Here is a 19,181-nt window from a genome sequence, read left to right on the forward strand (position 1 = left end):
AGTTGCACTTATATACAGTACATTAGATTTTCAACCAATTCCCCTCTGCAGCAATATGGGCTTGCTATTGTAAGCACAGTATTCACAAGCCACTTGAAAGCAGCTCTGGCGAAAACCTGGTGAAGTAAAGATTTTCACTGTCTGGCAGAAAGAATCCTCCTGCATGCAAGGTAACTGCACAAGTCTTCAGGAATAATTACTACACATCCCACTCAGCAAACCAAAAACAGACAAAAAAAGAAAACCTCTGTAGACGAGTGGACATGAATCCATTTGTTTTATAGCATGTGTGGGACAATTCTTCAAACTGTCTGCTCAAATGAATGCATCCAAAGTGGCCTTGATTGCTGCATTCCGTTGGTGTCACTGCATCTTCAGGGTCACTAAGCCAAAAGACACCTATGATTGCCCCATGCCAACATGAGGGAAAACAATTTATTTAAATGTATTTATTAAACAACACCTTTGGTGTTCAAAAGGGGACAGTCCAGTAACAGAGGCGTGGAACGCGACAAAGAGTCCTGTGGCACCTTATAGACTAACAGACGTATTGGAGCATAAGCTTTCGTGGGTGAATACCCACTTTGTCAGACGCATGGGTATTCATGGGTTTGCTCCAATACGTCTGTTAGTCTATAAGGTGCCACAGGACTCTGTCGCTTTTTATAAATCCAGACTAACACGGCTACCCCTCTGATACCAGAGGTGTGGAACAAGATCTGTGTCTGATCAATACAAAACCCAATGCACGTAGAAAACTGAGTTCTTATTAGAATCAACCATGGCTAACAGAGAATAAAGTTGAGAATGCTAATGGAAAGCCCGTTGTTGCTTAATAAGCTAGCAAAATTGATCAAATACAGATCATTCCTTTTCATTTTAATTTTGTCAAGCTTTGTCACCTAACTCATTTGTCAAAAGGCATGAGTGTAGAGATTAGTCCTAATCATTGTGTTAATAAGGCACTCCGCTCATTTGTGCCAAGTCTGCCTCTTTTTATTCTAAACCACATGCTCTCTCTATTGCTCACTGGTAGCTGTGTTACTTTACATAGAGAACCTCCCGTTGGTTAATGAACATACTATGCAATAGCAATGTGCTAAATAATTTTTCAACTTAACAAGCAAAAATGCACTACATACTATACAGAATACAATCTTTCATGGATGTTGCCCTTAAAAAATTAACAGTGGAGCAGAGGCTTACTGACCACCTAATTTGGAGACAATAATAGCTACTACCCAGCAACCACTATGGCATACTACGGAGTACTTCCAGGGAACAAGTAATTAATGCAACCAAAAGAGTCCAAACATATTTTTTTCCAATTTGCCAATGCATAAAGATACATTAAAAAACATTACAGTTAAAAGAAAAGCTTCCAAACCTAGGAAATCTGAGGAACATTAAAATAGCTGAAAAAATCTTCCACCGAGGACCCTCATCCACAATGGCTAACTGGTCCATGCTTAAAGAGTTTTAAAACAGTTCTGCTAACTTCATTAATACCCTACTTTTGACAGAGGTCTAGAAAAACAATTTTCGTCTAGGGAGGGTCTCTGCACCAAGTGGGAGGGAAATCATGAATGGGTGTTGGAGAAGTTGCAGCCATCCTATCCTTCCCATGTTGCTAAATAAGAGGGGGAACTGCAGACAGATGTGAGGAGATGCCCAAGAGTGGTCCTGGCTTAGTGCATTCAGAGTGATTATAACAGCAGAGAGCTGCAAGCAGACACAGAACTTGTTGCTGAGGGTTCTAGCTGGTGTTTGATTATTTGTGTTCCTGGCATTTTGAAAACTAGAAGACTAGAAAAAGATCAGGCAATGAAAAGGATGATAAGCAGACAATATCTATATATAACATCCCAAAACAGCTACGTTAAAAGAACATTATTAAGGTTGCAAATCAAGCACTCAAAAGTTAGGAAATGCCAGAATTACGGTTGCCTGTGCAAACTTAATTTGCCCCCTGGTGCAAATGCCTTATGATACAGTCTTAAATTACATGGTCACATACTGCTTTTCCCACTGGACCTCTGCCTCATTCTCTTTGCTCTGGGAATGAGTCATGTTTGCGTATTAAAGGAGACTGCTGTCTCTAGGATCCCTGCTTTATTTGTTGCAGAAGTTGGGAAGTGTGTAAGAAATGAGGCAGGGAAATGCAGGAAGAGAAAGGGGGTCTCATGGTTAAGACAGCTGAATGCTGTCCTGGGGAACTGGATTCTATCTCTGCCACAGAGTCCTTATGTAACACCTGGCAAGTCACTTAAACCAAACTTTTCACTGGTAGTCATTAATTGTATGTTCTTTCTTTTCTGGGTCCCCAACTTAAGACACAGGGGCTGAGCACAACTGAAGTCAACGGGAGCTGAGCTTTGAATTTATTAAGTATCACATACTGCTACGTAATCTGAAAAATCAGGCCTATGCATCTCAGATTAGGCACTCAGTATTAGTGGCCACTTCTGACCATAGTCTCCTTATGTCTCAATTCCCTAGCTGTAAAATGGGGATAAATACCATCTCACCTCACAGTGGGTTGTGAAAATAAATTCATTACTGTTCACGAAGCACTCATATTTTAGTGAGATGTCACAGAAAAGCCCATAAGGAACTTAATTCTATCTTCAGAGCAGGGTTTGAATAGTGTGCAGTAAATAAGACCTGGGGCCTCCATCACCCACTCGTTACATTTTCAACCAAGCACCTCTGTACTTTCTCCCTGGCAGTCCCTCTCGCTTGGGAAGAGCTCCCTGTGAACATCCACAACGCCAGCTCATTATCCTCCTTCAAAACCCTCCTTTAAAACTCTCCTTTGCTATAAAAGCCTACAAAAAACTTAATTAACGATTGGTGCACTGATACCATTGCCTTTCAGGCTGACCAGTATCGTCTGTTTCCTTGTTCTCCTTCATCTGTCTGTATCCAGGTTTGTCTCTTGTCTTATTAGATTATAAACTCTTTGGGGCAGTGACCATTTTTTGTTCTGTTTGTACAGTGCCTAGCACAAGGATGCCCTGGTCCACAAGGAGGGTGACTAGGTGCTATGGTAACACAAATAATTAATAAGTAATAAAATTCAACAGCCATTCAGTGAGCACCCTCCATACGTTTGTTGGGGAACAGGATTTATACTAGCAAGTGACAAAGATTGAGGGAGTTTCCATGCCAATCTTGAAGGGTGGCTAGGTGATGCTCTTAATATACCATAAAAGTTATCCTGGAGACTGTAAGCATCACACCTCTGTTATTCTCTGACTCTGACACTTGGAATACCAGGACTCAACAAGTGAAAGAAAGAAAGAAAGAAAAGGACAGCGCGCTATTTGCCATTCCATCCAATGGATTTCTTTTGAAATTAAGCATTGTGTTTTTCAATAAGTCAATTTCAAATTGTATATGCTTACACCATCACAGAAGTTGGAACTGGAGCTGATTTACTGTCAGACATCCTTTAATTTGAATATTCTGAATTGAAAGATAGAAAAATGCAGTGATCTGATAAATTGCTGAGGAAAAAAATTGAATTTTGCTTATTGAGAGTTAGATGTCATTCAGTCAGCCATAAGAAAATAATGCTATTAAAAAAAATTAACTGACTATTTTGTTCTGAAAACTTTGGAGCAAGATAGGGTCCTACAGGAATTTTACCCAAAACAATACTGAAAAATGTCAAGAGTTAAAAAAGGAAAAAGTTGGCCGAAGGTAATATCAATCTCGTGAAACTACACAAACATCAAGTCTGAAGCGCATGGAAATATTTCAGACTTGGATTTCGCACTGCTCATGAGAATATGGTAATGAGGATGACAAAAATAATTTTAACATTTCTAAAAGAAACAATTCTCATGATTAAAAAATCAGGAATATTTTAAAGTAAAAAAATCTGTTTTACAAAAATAAGATTTGTATGAGAGTCTCTCCTACTGTTTGCCATATTTTCTCTGGAAAGAAATTCAAAAGGCTTTGCAATCCATCTTTTTGTTGGTGGCCATTCAGCATTTTATTTCATTTGGCGTCAAAACAATTCTAAGTACTAACAATGTAAACTGTGAACATTTAATTTTGGATAATTGTTTTTACTGACGCATAATAGCACATGTAAAGGAAGAAATATACACTTGATACCCTACTGCTGCTTACTATAGCAATGCCGGGCAACCTGATCCACCTCTCCACATGCAATATCAACCTTGCCAGTAGAGTTTTTGCAAAGTGTTTCTATATATTGACATTTATGGGACAAGACCTACTAGTGTGTTTACAATACCTGCTGATGTGTAAAAAAAATAGGAGGTACAGACACATACTGGTGATGGGTATAGTTTTCAAGTATACCTTAAATGATTTAAGTCACTTAAGATGTTTTTGAAAACTGAACCCGATGGGCTTAAAGGGAGCAGACCACAATTTTTTCCATGGCTTTCAATATAAATTTCTCTTTCATGCGTCTTTGGGAGAGAAGCACTGATTAGGACTGAGTATACTTTAGAAATTATACTAATGTTATTTAAATGTTTTTAATATCAATTGGGAACTTTAGCAATCAGAAGTTAATCTGAAAGGACTGCAGTTACTTCAGTATTCGTTTCACCATGCCACCTCTCAGGACTCCCCATCACCACCACAATCTTCTATTGCGGAATTACATTAAAAAAAATTAAAATAAAAAAAAAATAATCAAAGAATCAAAGAACCCATTTTAAATGAAACGGTAAAGAAAATAGCCCAAAGCTATTTTTAGGAGTTACTTTTGATCATTCAACTACAAATTAAGTACTAACGTTAAAGTTGTGACATTCAATTTCCTCCCTCCCACCCAGGATCTGTGTAACAGTCATCACTGAATAAATAGGTCATGTTACTGATGTTGCTGTCATCCCATCTCCCCTACTCCTTTGTTCATCTTGGTACCCCTCCTGATAATTAAGATGCGAGCTTGGAGCAGGCCTGATGTCCCATCCGTACTGAGAGGACACTTAGCATATTCTGGAGGGCTGAATAGGGAGAACAGACTGCCAAACTGTGCCTTAAATTACTAAATAAAGTGCACACAAATTGATTTATAAGTCAAAGACTGAAGGAAAAAAAAGGTTGCCTCTGACAGCACAATGATAGAACATATGGTACTACCTGCTGTCACCTGTATTCCCCCTCCAGGGACCAGCAAGGACACCCACTCTAGGCTCCTGGCTCCTCAGCCATCACCACTCTTGGGTGGAGACCCATGTCTGTCTGCCTCCTGATGGGTTTTTCCAGGCTGCCCAACTCCCTGCCTACAATGTGTGTTACCCAGCAAGTCAGACTTGCGGCAATAAAAATATATCAACTCCCCAGGTTCCTTTTTTGGGCACATTAGGGTTTGCCTCCTCCCCAGGTCTGGTTTAGCCCATTCTCCCTTCTGGCAAGTTCTCCCTCTCCCTTCTGGGAAAGTCAGCTTTGTCCCCATCTCCCTTGATTTTCCTCTCAGGCCCTCTGCATATTGGTTAGCTCATTTCTCAGGTTCGGTCATGTCTCTAGGATTCTTGTCTATTAACCATGATTTCATGGAGCGGGGAGAGGAGAATGGAGCACTGGGGTGCAGAGTTTATAGAACTGTTCAATACCTGTTAATTTGCAGGCCTCATTGAGTTTGGTGACACCCCTTCCCCCCAACCAGTTCCCCATTTCTTTACCTAACCCCTAATTTGAGCTGAAACCCCTTACCTAACCCCTAATTTGAGCTCATAATCCTTATAGTCTTCTTTGTCCGTAAGTGTGAAAATGGACAAGGCTTTTTGTCTCTAACAGTAGTGGAGTTAGATATCGTACCATTTCTCCTGCCCCATCTTATTCAATTCACACTGCATTTCAAAAGCCTTCAGAAACACATCCATGTGAACCCCCTTCCTAAAGCAAGGAAGTAATTTGGAGTCTATGCCACCCATGGGAAAGGTTCCTAGGATCTGGCATCATCTATCAGACTATAGTCCTGCTGGTGCAGTTTTTTCCATCTCAAGCTGATACTGATGATCCTTCTTCTCCCTCTCCTTGTGCTGGCACTGGCTCTCCTGCTCTCCTCTTTTCACTTGAACTGACACTGTCGCTCTAGCTCTGCAAGCAGCTGAGTTTCCAGACTCACACTGTCTCTCTCCAGCTGTAACCTCTCTGCGCTAACTGTTGATCCACAATTCCCTGTTGCAGTGATGTAGTTTGTCTGCTTCTATCCGCCTCTTCCCTGCTTCCCTCCAGGTAATTGGCTCCAAGAGCTTCCCTGCTTGTGGACCCTCTGCCAGTGGGCTCACATTCTCCCTTAAACCTGGACGATCATCCCTCCTCTGGTTGTTAGAATACAGGAAGTTGACTAGTTGTGTTTTTGTCCGCTCCTCAGTTTTGAGCTGCTTTTCTTTGCATAGCTCAACCAGCTGATATTTCTTCAGCGGTTCATAATTCATTTGCCCTCTCTCTTTTTCTGCTATTCCTTCCCCCAAAAGACTATCAAGACTTTTCTCTGTGTTCTTTCCTTCTAGGATACTTGCTTTCACAGCTGTTGGCACTTATATAATTCACGCTGTTCCAGAGCCACATACGCTGCCACCATAGTTCAGGGCAACTGCAGCTGTATTTCCCCACTATTGTCAAGCAAGGGCACCCATTCTAGGCTCCTGGCTCCTCAGCTGTCACCCTCTGCTGGGCAGAGACCCATGTCTCTCTCCCTCCTGAGGATTTTCCAGGTTGCAGAAGTTTCCTGCCTACGCTGTGAGTTCCCCAGCAAATCAGATGCATAAACAGGCCTGCTTTGCCTTTTCTCCAGAAGCTATAAACAGCATAATTGCCCACTGTTAAGTTACCACACTGCTCCTTCTAAGCAAGCACATTTTCCCCTCAGATGAAAGCATTTCAGGGAAAACATATTAAAAACAAAACAAGAACCCTGAATAAAAGAGTCCCTGAAGCTTATAATACTTCTCAGGGTTTACATTAGTCGTGCCTCCCCCAGAGATGTAACATACAATCCCACAATAATACATGAACATTTGCATTTTTAATATAACAAACTCCTAAGACACATGAAAGTTATTTCAAAAAGGTTTGTTCAGGATATTGCAGGAAATTGCCATATCTATCACACCGGACACAGAATTTCGTACCTGTCAATTTGTATTTCATAGCAAGTGGAAATATTGGTAAGAGAAACTTATGAGGCAAATACATTCTACTTAGATGAGAGACTCACATTCAATATGTGTACAGATAGACTGAGTTAACATGACCTAACACCTAAGCTAAGGAAAAATGGACACACAAATCAAAATTCAATCATCTTGCCTTATTAAGGAAAGAACACCTCCAAGATCAAATAAAAACACTGAGTAGAGATTTGACAAATAGGTCTTGGCAGAGGGGCATAAGGCCTTGTCTACACATGCAAACTGCATTAGTTTAACCCAAATCTGTCAATTTGCACAGTTAGACAAGGCCTAAGACACAGAAAGAGTGAGTGGCTCAGGCTGCCTGATGAAAGGGGAAAGAGTGGACAGTAGTCTCTAGAAATGTAAGGCATTTTCTTTTTTCACTGCAACTAAGCAGGTTCACGTACCCCACTGAGCTTTGCAAAGAATTCAGATGAGGTATGTTATGCAAAGTTCTCTGTATTAATTTGATTGTCCCCTCTATTAATAATAAAGCTTGTTTTATCAAGAGAATATGACTCAGACTTCTGCTTGGTTCATTTCCAACAAACTGCCCTAGAGGTAGACAAGGGGAAAAAAAGAGTGTGTGGAATCTTACCTCCATTCAGAATAATGTCAAAATTTCATGAACAAGAAGGTGCATCCCAAGCATTGCTGCAGCCAGAGTGACACGCAAGGCAACCCTCAAGATGAAGGGAGTGCAAGTGATATTAACTTGGTAGTTCTTATTAATGATATTTCCTTTCTATTGAGGCATTGTAGTTTAGATAATTAAATACGGGAAGCTCAAGTTATACAGTAAATATTTAAGAGGAAGGAGAGAAGCAATAAGCAGAATGATCTATTTTTATGGAAATCAATGAGCTGCAGTTTCAAAAGTAAAGCAAAACTGGAACTTAATGAATGTCTGGTATGTAAACATTTCAAATACTAAAATGTACAATGTAACTGAGGTTGTCTGCTACCTTTCACCTATCAGATAGCCAAAATGGTTCCCATTCTTTTGAGCCTTTCACCGTTCACAAGTAAAACAGACTAAACATTCCATGGAATTTTAATGACCTCTTTTCCAAGCTAAAATGTAATAGGGAGTATCCATAAGACTCAGTGTAATAGGTATTAAGAACCGCAGTCTGAAAGTGTTGGTATAAGAACTTCAGATGACAGAGCATTGAAAAAGTATACACAGTATTGGTTTCTAAGTGAAAATTCTGTTCTGGAAGCTATGAGCTATACCAAAATAGATTACATGAATTAATTATAAAATCTTCAAGTTCACATAGTAACAGAGTATTTCTGAGCCTCCTGCCTACAACTGTCACTGAAGTTAGTAAATGTTTGACAACATAATTAAACATACAGTGTGCAGCAGTTTGACTCAAAAGCTGATGGTGGGCTGGTCTACACTTGAAGCACTGCAGCAGCACCAGTGCCGCTGACCTGCTGTAGCGCTTAGTGAAGATGTTACCTACAGCGACGGGCGGCTTCTCCTACTGGCGTAGATCAGTGGTTCTCAACCCGGGGTTTATGTATCCCTAGGGGTACAAAGAAATCTTCCAGGTGTTACATCAACTCATTTAGATATTTGCCTAGTTTTACAACCAGCTACATAAAGAGCACTGGCGAAGTCAGTACAAACTAAAATTTCAGCTAGAAAATGACTTGTTTATACTGCTCAATATACTATACACTGAAATGTAAGTACAATATTTATATTCCAATTGATTTATCTTATAATTATATGGTCAAATCAGAAAGTAAGCAATAGTGCGCTGTGACACTTTTGTAGTTTTATGTTTGATTTTGTAAGCAAGTAGTTTTTAAGTGAGGGAGAACGCAAGACAAATCAGACTCCTGAAAGGGGTACAGTAGTCTGGAAAGGTTCAGAGCCACTGGCATAGATACTCCACCTCCCCGAGAAGTGGGAGCTACATCGACAGGAGAAGCCCTTCCATCGACACACCTCTGTGTACACCACGGGTTAGGTCGGCATAACTACATCGCTCAGGGGTGTGGGTTTTCCACACCCCTGAGCCACATAGTTATACCTACATAAGTTGGTATTGTAGACCAAGCCTTTATAATTGTTTCAGTTTCTCTATAAAGAAAATCCTACAGAAACATGCCCTAAAAACAAAGATGCATATTGCATTTGAGTATGTGTACTCAAATTCTACATGGGTACGTTCACTGTCCGATAGAAACATACACTGACATTATCTGAGGCTTGCGGGTGTCTCCTGTCAGAGTTAGTTTGCTTCTGTGATGTCTTTCAGTGCGTACACTGTTATTTTTATCCGAGTATATTTTAAAACATTTATTGTATTAAAAGTGTGACTCACATAGGCAGAAATACATTTGACCTAGGCTGTCTAAATAGGTAACTATAAAGGGAGGAGGTGTCTCTAATGGTTAGAATGCCTCATCTCTAATGCTTACAGTAAATAACCAGGGGGTGAGTTGAGATTACTTTTTCTACAAATTTCACACATCCTATTAGACTAAAAAAAAGTATCTCCTCTGCCCTTACTCTTATACCCTTGTTTATCTCATCCATCTGTTATATCTTGTATTTTAGATTATAAAATCATAGGGGTAGGAATTATCAGTTTCTCTATGTTTGTACAATGCCTAGCAAGATGGGGCCCAGACTGGTTGAGGCCGTTAGGCGGTACTACAGTATAAATGTTAAATAATAAATAGCGGAATAAGGACCTGGGTATTCTGACCAGAGTCCTATTCCCGGTTCTGCCACTTTTGGAAAGTAGTTTATCCACTATGTGCCTCAATTTATCATCAGTAAGATAGGGAGGGAGTTTGGGTGGGGGGAGGAGGTCTGGGGTGCAGGCCCTGGGATGGAGTGTGGGTGCTGGGTGCAGGCTCCGGGCTTCAGCAGGAGGTGGGGGTACAGGAGGGGTTCGTGGGTGCAGGCTCTGGGATGGAGTTTGGGTGTAGGCTCTGGGCTTGGTCCAGGGGTTCTGTCTGTTATTACTTGGAACCACTTAAATCCACAGTTCCTAACTGTCAGGGTGGTTAAACACTGGAATAAATTGCCTAGGGAGGTTGTGGAATCTCCATCTCTGGAGATATTTCAGAGTACGTTAGATAAATGTCCATCAGGGATGGTCTAGACAGTATTTGGTCCTGCCATGAAGGCAGGGGACTGGACTCAATGACCTCTCGAGGTCCCTTCCAGTCCTAGAGTCTATGAATCTTGAATCTATGAAAATCCTCCTTTTTATATTTAATAAAATCACTTTTTACTTATTAATTAACCCAGAGCAAGTATTAATACCTGGGGGAGAAAACAGCTGTGCATATCTATCAGTGTTCTAGAGGGTGAACAATTTGAGTTTACCCCGTATAAGCTTTATACAGAGTAAAACGGATTTATTTACGGTTTGGATCCCACTGGGAACTGGGTATCTGGGTGTTGGAGACAGGAGCACTTCTTAAGATGTTTTCAGTTAAGCCTGCAGCTTTTGGGGGACATGGTTTAGACCTGGATGTGTGTTTGTAACAGGCTAGCGTGTCTGGCACAACCAGGCAGCGTACTGAAGTCCTGAGCTGCCATGGAAAACTGGCTTAGAGGTAGTCTCAGCACATCAGGTGGCAGTCCCAAGGGGATTTCTGTGACCCAACCTGTCAATAGATAATCTAGTATACCAGTGTAACACTTACTGTTCATGAGACTCCATAGTCACTTGCTACTTTTTTACTATTAACTAAGGAACTATTTCCTTAATACATATGAATTTCTACCTAATTACATCCAAGAGGAGCCAACAATTAATTTACCTGTGAGATCAGTTCCTTCAGGAAAGATGAGGAGTTGCAATGGTTCATGAATGTCACAGAAATAATCCAGCATATTTTCAAAGTGGTTCTTGTCATCTTCCCATTTCCTCTGAATGAAAATAAAGGCAGCAACCTGCATTGCCCAACCTAGAATAAGTTTAACAATATATATATATATATATTTAGTAACATATCATTGTATGATCTTCATTTGCTTGCATCCATGAGGTTAAACTTTTATTTCCCAACTACTGAAGAAAAATTTTGCCTGCAACTATATGGAATTTCATAAGAAAAGCCATCTTGTATTGTAACAGCATCATATTGCACATGCTAAATAGGGGCCATACTTGACGGGGTGGACTGTCAAGAAGCACTTTGGTGCTGCTGAAAGTGGTGTTCATTACCCATATGGTAAAACTCTTCCCTTTATTAAACCCAAGCCCCAGAACAGAGTTAGGGGACATTATGCTGCGGACGTGGTATTAAAGACCTCAATTCACTATTCACAACAGTGACACTAGTCTTGGTGTCTAAACAATTTCTAATTCTGGTAACCAAGTTCTGCCAACCTATATTTCCACTGCAAATTCAATAGGATATTGTATTCTTCACTTTCTGTCTGAAGTTGTTATGCAAAGTTGCTATAACATTCTTAAACCAGAGGTGATTGCTATTCAGTGGTCAGCAAAGTGCATGTCACTTTCAGTTTGTAAAGTGCTTTGGAATAATAGGCACTATATAAATGTAAGTGGTTATGATGGCACAATGCAAGTTTTAAAGTTTAAGTGCATAATATTTTGTTTAAAACATTTTTTCAATTAAATAAAAAGTATGTACAAGTGGATTTCAAATATTTGTAAATACATGTCATACTGAAAATATTTATGACATTATAAGAAATTTGTGCTACAAGGTTTCTGATACATACAACTTCCAATAAATTATTCCATCACTAATAGGTCATAATAGAAAGCAGTACTCCCTTTGCACTACTTTATAGCATAATTTGAGGTATAGCTTTCCTCATGCACATGCAAGTCCCAATACAGTTGTGAGGACTTATGCCTAACATCAAGAAGATATATTAAACAAATGGAACTGACATAACCATACATAATCTGCAAGTTAGGTGCCACATGCAATTCTCTTTCAAACCACTTGTGTCTTTTTTTGGCATGATTTACTACACAACAATATGTGCTTCCTATTGAATGTACTGTTGTCTAATGGTTTAGACAACTGAACCAGGAATCAGTCTCCTGGATTACATGCCCAGCTCCACCATTCTCCCTCTGACCTTAGGCAAGTCACTTAAATGTTTACAAGTGTAACAGGAATAGTTGCTGGTATGTGCAAATATTTGGATGTTCCCAAGCACAAATTCAAAAAATACACTCATCCTCTTTTATAGAGTTTTGAAGTGGGCTCCTACATTTGACAGTCCCCATTTGTCTCCCACACAGACTATGGGTTAGTCTACACCTAAAAACTTAGGTTGACCAAGCTAAGTCGCTCAGAGGTGTGAAAAATTCACATGCCTGGGAGATGTAATCACACTGACCTAAGGCCTTGTGTAGACACCACTAGGTTGACAGAAGAATTAGTCACCGCCTCACAGAGGGGTGGATTTATTATAGTGACAGAAGAACCTCTTCCGTGGCTGTAGTAAATGTCTGCAGAATAGAGCTACAGTAGCAGTGCTGCTGCTGCGCCACTGTAGCGCTTCAGTGTAGATACTGCCTATGCCGATGGGAGGGGTTCTTCAATTGTCATCGGTAATCCACCTCCCCAAGAGGTAGTAGATAGGTTGATGGAAGAATCTTAACTACACCACCCAGGGGGTGTGTGTGGATTTTTCATGCCTCTGGGCAACTTAGTTAAGATGACCTAATTTTTTCCACGTAGACCAGGCCTTAGTCTACATGACAGTCTATGATGGCACAGCTATGTTGGCATAGCCTCCTTGCGTAGATGCAACAAACACTGACAGGAGGAGCTTCCCAGCCAGTGTAGGAACTCCACCTCCCTGAACGACGTTAGCTACGCTGACAGAAGCACTATGTCATCATATCTGCTTCTACACTGAGGTTTTTGTTGGCATAACTATGTCTGTTAGGGGCATGGGTTTTTTGTACCTCGCAGTATAAATTTTAACTGTAGACAGAGCCTAAATGTCCATCCTATCCTTTCAGTGACATGGCTCAGGATATAGAGGAGAAACTGCTTTCAAAAGGAAGCAGTCAGCTTTCCACATTCAATGTGAACAACATATTACAATCAATACAAATTGTGTCAAACCAATGGCAGTTAAGAACAGAGACCTGGTCATATGGATATAGTGTTTAGAAGGATCATTTTGGGGTGATAATTAGAAGGACAAACTAAAACAAAATTTTCTTTTAATAAGCTCCATCACATGACCATGACCAAATTAAGCTGTAGCTTTATTTACAATTTCTTCTTAGCACTGGCCTTTATTATAGTGTAAGAATGTGCCATAAATATTTTAAATGAACTATTCAGAGCTTATTTTTTAAATAGTCCTTGTGCTGGTTTCAAAAACCTATTTTCTCTCCCAAACAGGCCACAAGCTATCCCATTTTGTTGTTCTCATCTCATCTGAACTCCATAATCTGTATTCAAAAGCGTACTGCAGCTACAAGGACGTACTTCATCAAACGGGGAAAATAATGAACGCTTTCTTTTTAAAGCCTCTGGTATATGATATTATACATCAAAGAAACTGATGTCAAAACTGGACTTTCAGTGTGCAGCAGAGGGAAAAGCTAACTGGTATTGCGCCTCAAAATGCTGTCCAAAATTACTTGCATTATTACACTTTTTTGTCACTGGCCAACACAGTGACTAACATCAACTTTGACCCAACGTGACAACAAACGAGGAGGAGGAGTACTACACGGTAAGAAGTTGCAAGTTGTGTCTTACCTGTTACAGGTCCACCCTACTAAGGAAGAGAGAGTTTCAAATTTCTCCCAAATTCTAGAAACCTACAGCACACGAACAAACCCAACAGAAGTAAAACTTGGAAGATACGTAAAACGAATACCCTTTGCAGAACTTTGAGGAAGTAACAGGCAAGTGGGACATGGTGGAAAGAGGCACCTTAATGAAAGGAAAATGTTGCTATTTTGCTTCTGGTGGTTTTCACTCTCGCGTAATTATTTCAGCCAATACACTTCATACATTGAATGTCCTGCGACTGCCACCACTAAATTAACTGATACAAAACTACAATTTATGAAATTATTATATTGGTTGGTACCATATAGAGTCTTGAAACTAGCTTGTCTGGTCGGAGTTATTCAAAACAAGATTTCTCACAGCTACAGAGTCTGAGAGAAACGAGAGGCAGGGCCGGCGCTTCCATTTAGGTGACCTAGGTGGTGGCATTTTGCCGCCCTCGGTGGCAATTCGGCGGCGGGGGGTCCTTCCGTGCTCCGGGTCTTCAGCGGCAATTCTGCGGCGGGTCCTTCACTCGCTCCGGGACCCGCCGCCGAAGTGCCCCCGCCCCCGCCACAGAATTGCCAACGATGACCGGGAGCATAGAAGGACCCCCGCCTAGGGCGCCGAAAACCCTGGCACCGCTCCTGACGAGAGGCAAAGAAAGTGCTCACTTGGAGACTTGCTGGTAGTGTGCGGACAACAGCTCACTAGGAGAGACTGGTCCCACCTACTGCTGGAAAGAGAAGGGAGAAAACTTGCCATTAGACCTTCCCCACCGCTTCCCCCAGGCAGCTTAGGCCCTGAAAGTTATGTGCATGGTACTAACTGTGCCTGAAACTCAAAACATCCTGCAGATCTGGGAGGGTTTTATACCTCTGCCTGGAGTTTAAAAGTACAGTTTACAGGGGAGACAGGAAACTAACAGTAAGGTTACAGTAAAAAAAGCAAGGTGAAAATGTGCCATCTTGGTTTTCTTGTCTCTGTCACATGAAGGCAAGCGTGCACATATTACACCATTGGGAGAACACATACATAATGTAGTTTGGGGTGAAAGAGGATGGGCAGACCTATGGGAGGAATTCAGTAATGTGCAAACTGATAATGCTGCTTATAAGTGGTATTTAAAAATAAACAAGTAGGAAGCACCTTCTCATCTGCAGTGTGAGGTGAGACATGCTGTTCAGTCACTTGTAAAGCTCAGCTCAACATATTGTCTAATAGGCAGTAATTATATTTTTCTTGTCTGGACTATGTTTTTGGTTGTCTGGGACTTCTGGCCATCAGGAATTTTGCTAGTCTGAAAGAAATCAATGTTTATTTTTACTGGAAAGCAAAAGCTTGCCCTTGGGTTTGTAAGTTCACGGGAAAGATAATTGGGAAAATATGGAACACAAACAAACAGGGAAGTTAATCCAAACCAAACAATGCAATTCCATTTCTTTGCCAAAACAAATACTATGCCTGTAATACCTGACATTTCTGATAACTAATGTTAACTCACAAATGTACTCAAAAGCATTCACCAACATAGATTATATAACTCTCGCTCAAGCTTGCTATGTGGTTAGCATCGTAGAAACATGCAGCAGCTGGCCACAATGACCTTTTCAATCAGCTTTTTGTGACTCAAAAGACAGACACTGGTTTCAATTCCAGGGTAATTCTGATTAAAGACATTTAACCTTTGTTTTTTGCTACAGTAAGTAGCACGCATATACTCAGTCTATTTTTCACACCTATCTTGGTTTTATTGTGGCTTGACTACATACTGTAGTCCATCACATGATCATATATGCAAGGGACAGGAAATGCTACTATCGAATTGGAGAAATATATTACATATACGAAGTGTACTTTTGCTCTGGGGACCTGGGGTGAAGATAAAACAACTTTATAGCATACATAACTCTCCAGTAATCACACATTATTACATTAACAATTCTATAGTTACGGCTGAGGAAACATTTTAATTTCAAAGCCCCCTTTTCCCCAAAACATTATTTTCAAGGGGTGAAGGGGGACAGGGATAAAACACACTTCAGGTTGAAATTTCTTATGTTTGTTCTTAGTCCAAACATTTCATTTGGGGTGGAGGTGGGAGGAGCACAGAGAGGGAGAAGTTTGGTAAAAAACAGCCAGTCATTTTTTAAAGTTCACTGAACATTTTTAAGAGTGTCTCAAAAACAGATTTTTAAAAAGAATTTAAATGCCAAAGCCTTCCCTATTGCAACATTTATTGTTGATATTTAACCAGAAAACATGGCAGGAAATTCAAAGTTGTGGTTTTCCTATAGGAACAACTACTATAACATGATACACAACCTTACATTTTAAAATGTGCTATACAAAATAGCATATAATCCTAAATCCTCTCTATTCTGCCTATTCTCTGGCACTGTTAACATTAATCCTCAAACCCATAGCCAGGGTATCATCTGACTTGACTCTCTCCAGCAAGCCAGAGATCCAAGTTGTGCTCAAATCCTGGCATCTCTCTTCTCTATACTTTTCTAAAGCAAAACTGAATCCTGTCCCTAGAGCTAGAATTCTGGTTCAAGTCCTCAATGTCACATCTTGGTTACTGCTAACGTCTCTGGCCTCTCCAACCCCCAGATTGCCCCCTCCTCCAGTCTGCACTAAACACAGCCGCTAAGATAATTTTCCTGGTCTGTCACCCCGCACATCTTTCTCCGGAATCGGTTTTCCACCAGACCAAATACAAGTTAACCTCACATTTAAGGCTCTTCATAACTCTGCCTCATCCAAAAGATTTGCTTTTTTCTAATCATACTTCACACGTTCCTCCTCCATTCTGTCAATGATGCCAATCTTGAACTGGCTCTCCAATTCGTTCTCGCATGTCTCCATACTTTCTTCCATGCTGTCCCTTACACATTGAAAGTCTTCACAGAATGAATCCATACAGCCACTACACACTCTTCTTTCAAATCCCTCAAAAGCCATGAGGTCGATAAGAAACCCAGCAAACCAACATGCACTCAGTTGTGGGGCAGCTGGGATAGCTGATACTAAATTAAAAAATGTTTCCCCCATAAATAAGTGATTCTGACATACCAAGTTGTGCAGAGAACTAACGTATGTAACTGTGGGATCTTATCACTGTCAGCCATCCTCTCTCTTTGTTTTCCTTCTATTGTTTGTCACACACACTTGTTGATTCTTGTTTCAAATCAGAAACGCTTTAAGGCAGTAACGATAAGTTTGTTCAAGACTAGCCCAATGGAGCCCTGATTCTAATCGATGCCTTTGATGTACCACCACCACATAGGCACAAAGATTGGTGGGAATCACTTGCACGTGCCCGATTTCTGTGCACACAAAATATTGATCATAGCAGTGGTTCATTAACAGTTATTTATGTAATTTATTTCATTGCACCAACAGTTATAAATGTGGCACAACTGTGGATCTCCTTGATTTAAAAGCAACACTCAGCAGCTTTTATACTTCCCATTTACAAGCTCTGCCAAACAGAAGAATGTTATAGTGAAAAAATGTTATCACGTGGTTTTTGAGATGGGAAGACAGAGTTGCACTGTATTTACTTCTGATTAGTACAAGTTCTGATTAGTACAAGAACATTAAAAATAGATTTGGAAAGCCACTTCAATTCAGACATTTAACGGTTTCCTCTAGTTAGTGTCAGCTCTAAGTACCATAATCAAATCACATTTTAAAACATTTCAATTCTTAAATTATTTTTCTAATTTGATGCATGTAAACCATTAATTAAGAAATTCTTCTTGTACCAATCTTTGTAATACAGAGTATCTGCTCATGGTAATGTTTTTACCATGTTCATCTCTAATGTATAGTTAATAGGTATATAATGAATTGAACAGTTGTCATTTGACTTGGTCCATTCTTTTAATAAATTATCACTCAGCAATTAGTTGAGAGAGGAAATGCATGACTCAGGAGTGTTCATAACACTTCCAATTGCCTAGTGGTACAGTAGATATTCAATCTCATAACAGTTGTGTTTCTGAACACCAGCACAATCTTGCTACCCATTGCCTGGCTCTTTTCACTAAAGTCGAATGTAAAATGCCATTTTCACCCCTTGTTTCCAATATATATTTTTAAAATTACCTTGAAAGTATTATCTTGATAGTTGCATTTTACACACATGCACACACATGGAGTAAGTTTTGGGTTTTTTAAACTAGATAGGAAGTAACTCCTGTGTTTTTCCCACTCTACATAAAAATTCTATTCCTTACAGGCATATTCCTCTGCAATAGAGAAATTAAAAATGAGTGAGGATTGGTCTGTTTAGTGAATCCACAAAAATGGGTAAAAAAAAACCCATCAGAGACCCTGCACCCTGAATCACCCCCTTTAGTAATATTTGAGGAGCAACTGAAGTCCTGGGTCTATATTTACTTCCACAGCCCTTTTAGGAGGAAAGAGGGAGAAAGGGTTCCTGTGGAGAAGGGATGACTAATGGGTGGGAGATGAGGATACAATTTACAAGCAATCTATGCCCTGTGACTCTGCACCTTGGCCCCAAAGAGCAGGCATTGAGTCCTTCATTTCCATTCTGCAAGACCAATCATCATGATGTTCAGGCCACTACAGAACCACCATACTTGGGAACAGGGAGCTAAGAGGTCCCTTACTCTTATGATGTAACTGAGCCAAAGGTTTGGTCAATGAAGTGGAAGCATAGTCAAGTGGTAAAGAAAAGGTAGTCTGGACAAAAAAAATCTAGTCTTAGCTCTGCTAGATTTGCTGTGTTACCTTGAGCAAATTATTTAACCTCCCCAGACATGAGTTTACGCATCTATAAAATGGTGTGTGTGTGTCTATACAAAGATCTCAAAGCATTTTACAAACATTAAGGACTCCAGGTTTCCAAACACCCCAGTGAGATAGATAAGTGTGTGTGTGTGTGTGTGTGTATCCACACACACACACACACACACACACACACACTTATCTATCTCACTGGGGTGTTTGGAAACCTGGAGCCCTTAATGTTTGTAAAATGCTTTGAGATCTTTGTATGGAAGACAATTTTAGAAGTCAACATAGTAAAACCTGAGTGCTGAATATAGCAATTAGGATTTGCAAATAACTGTCCATAGTGGACCCTACTCCTCATTTCTCTTAAATTCAGCAGCTTTGTTCTCCATTCTCCCATCCAACATACTGTCTACCTCACCCACCTTTCCCTTTCCTCTTCTTGCCCTCTTGTTATGCTTCCCTGTCTTTGGGTGT

General features: G+C 40.3%; 1 protein-coding gene across 1 annotated transcript in view; it reads right to left on the reverse strand.

Moving 5' to 3' along the window:
• Positions 1–19,181, reverse strand: part of LCLAT1 (lysocardiolipin acyltransferase 1) — a 188,445-nt gene that overhangs the window by 67,367 nt on the left and 101,897 nt on the right. The window contains exon 4 of the mRNA XM_065401896.1: positions 10,971–11,117. Coding sequence (XP_065257968.1) covers positions 10,971–11,117 — 147 coding nt within the window. The remainder of the gene's footprint in view (positions 1–10,970; positions 11,118–19,181) is intronic.

Source organism: Emys orbicularis, chromosome 3 (genome assembly GCF_028017835.1).
Source record: "Emys orbicularis isolate rEmyOrb1 chromosome 3, rEmyOrb1.hap1, whole genome shotgun sequence".
Taxonomy (NCBI): Eukaryota; Metazoa; Chordata; order Testudines; family Emydidae; genus Emys; species Emys orbicularis.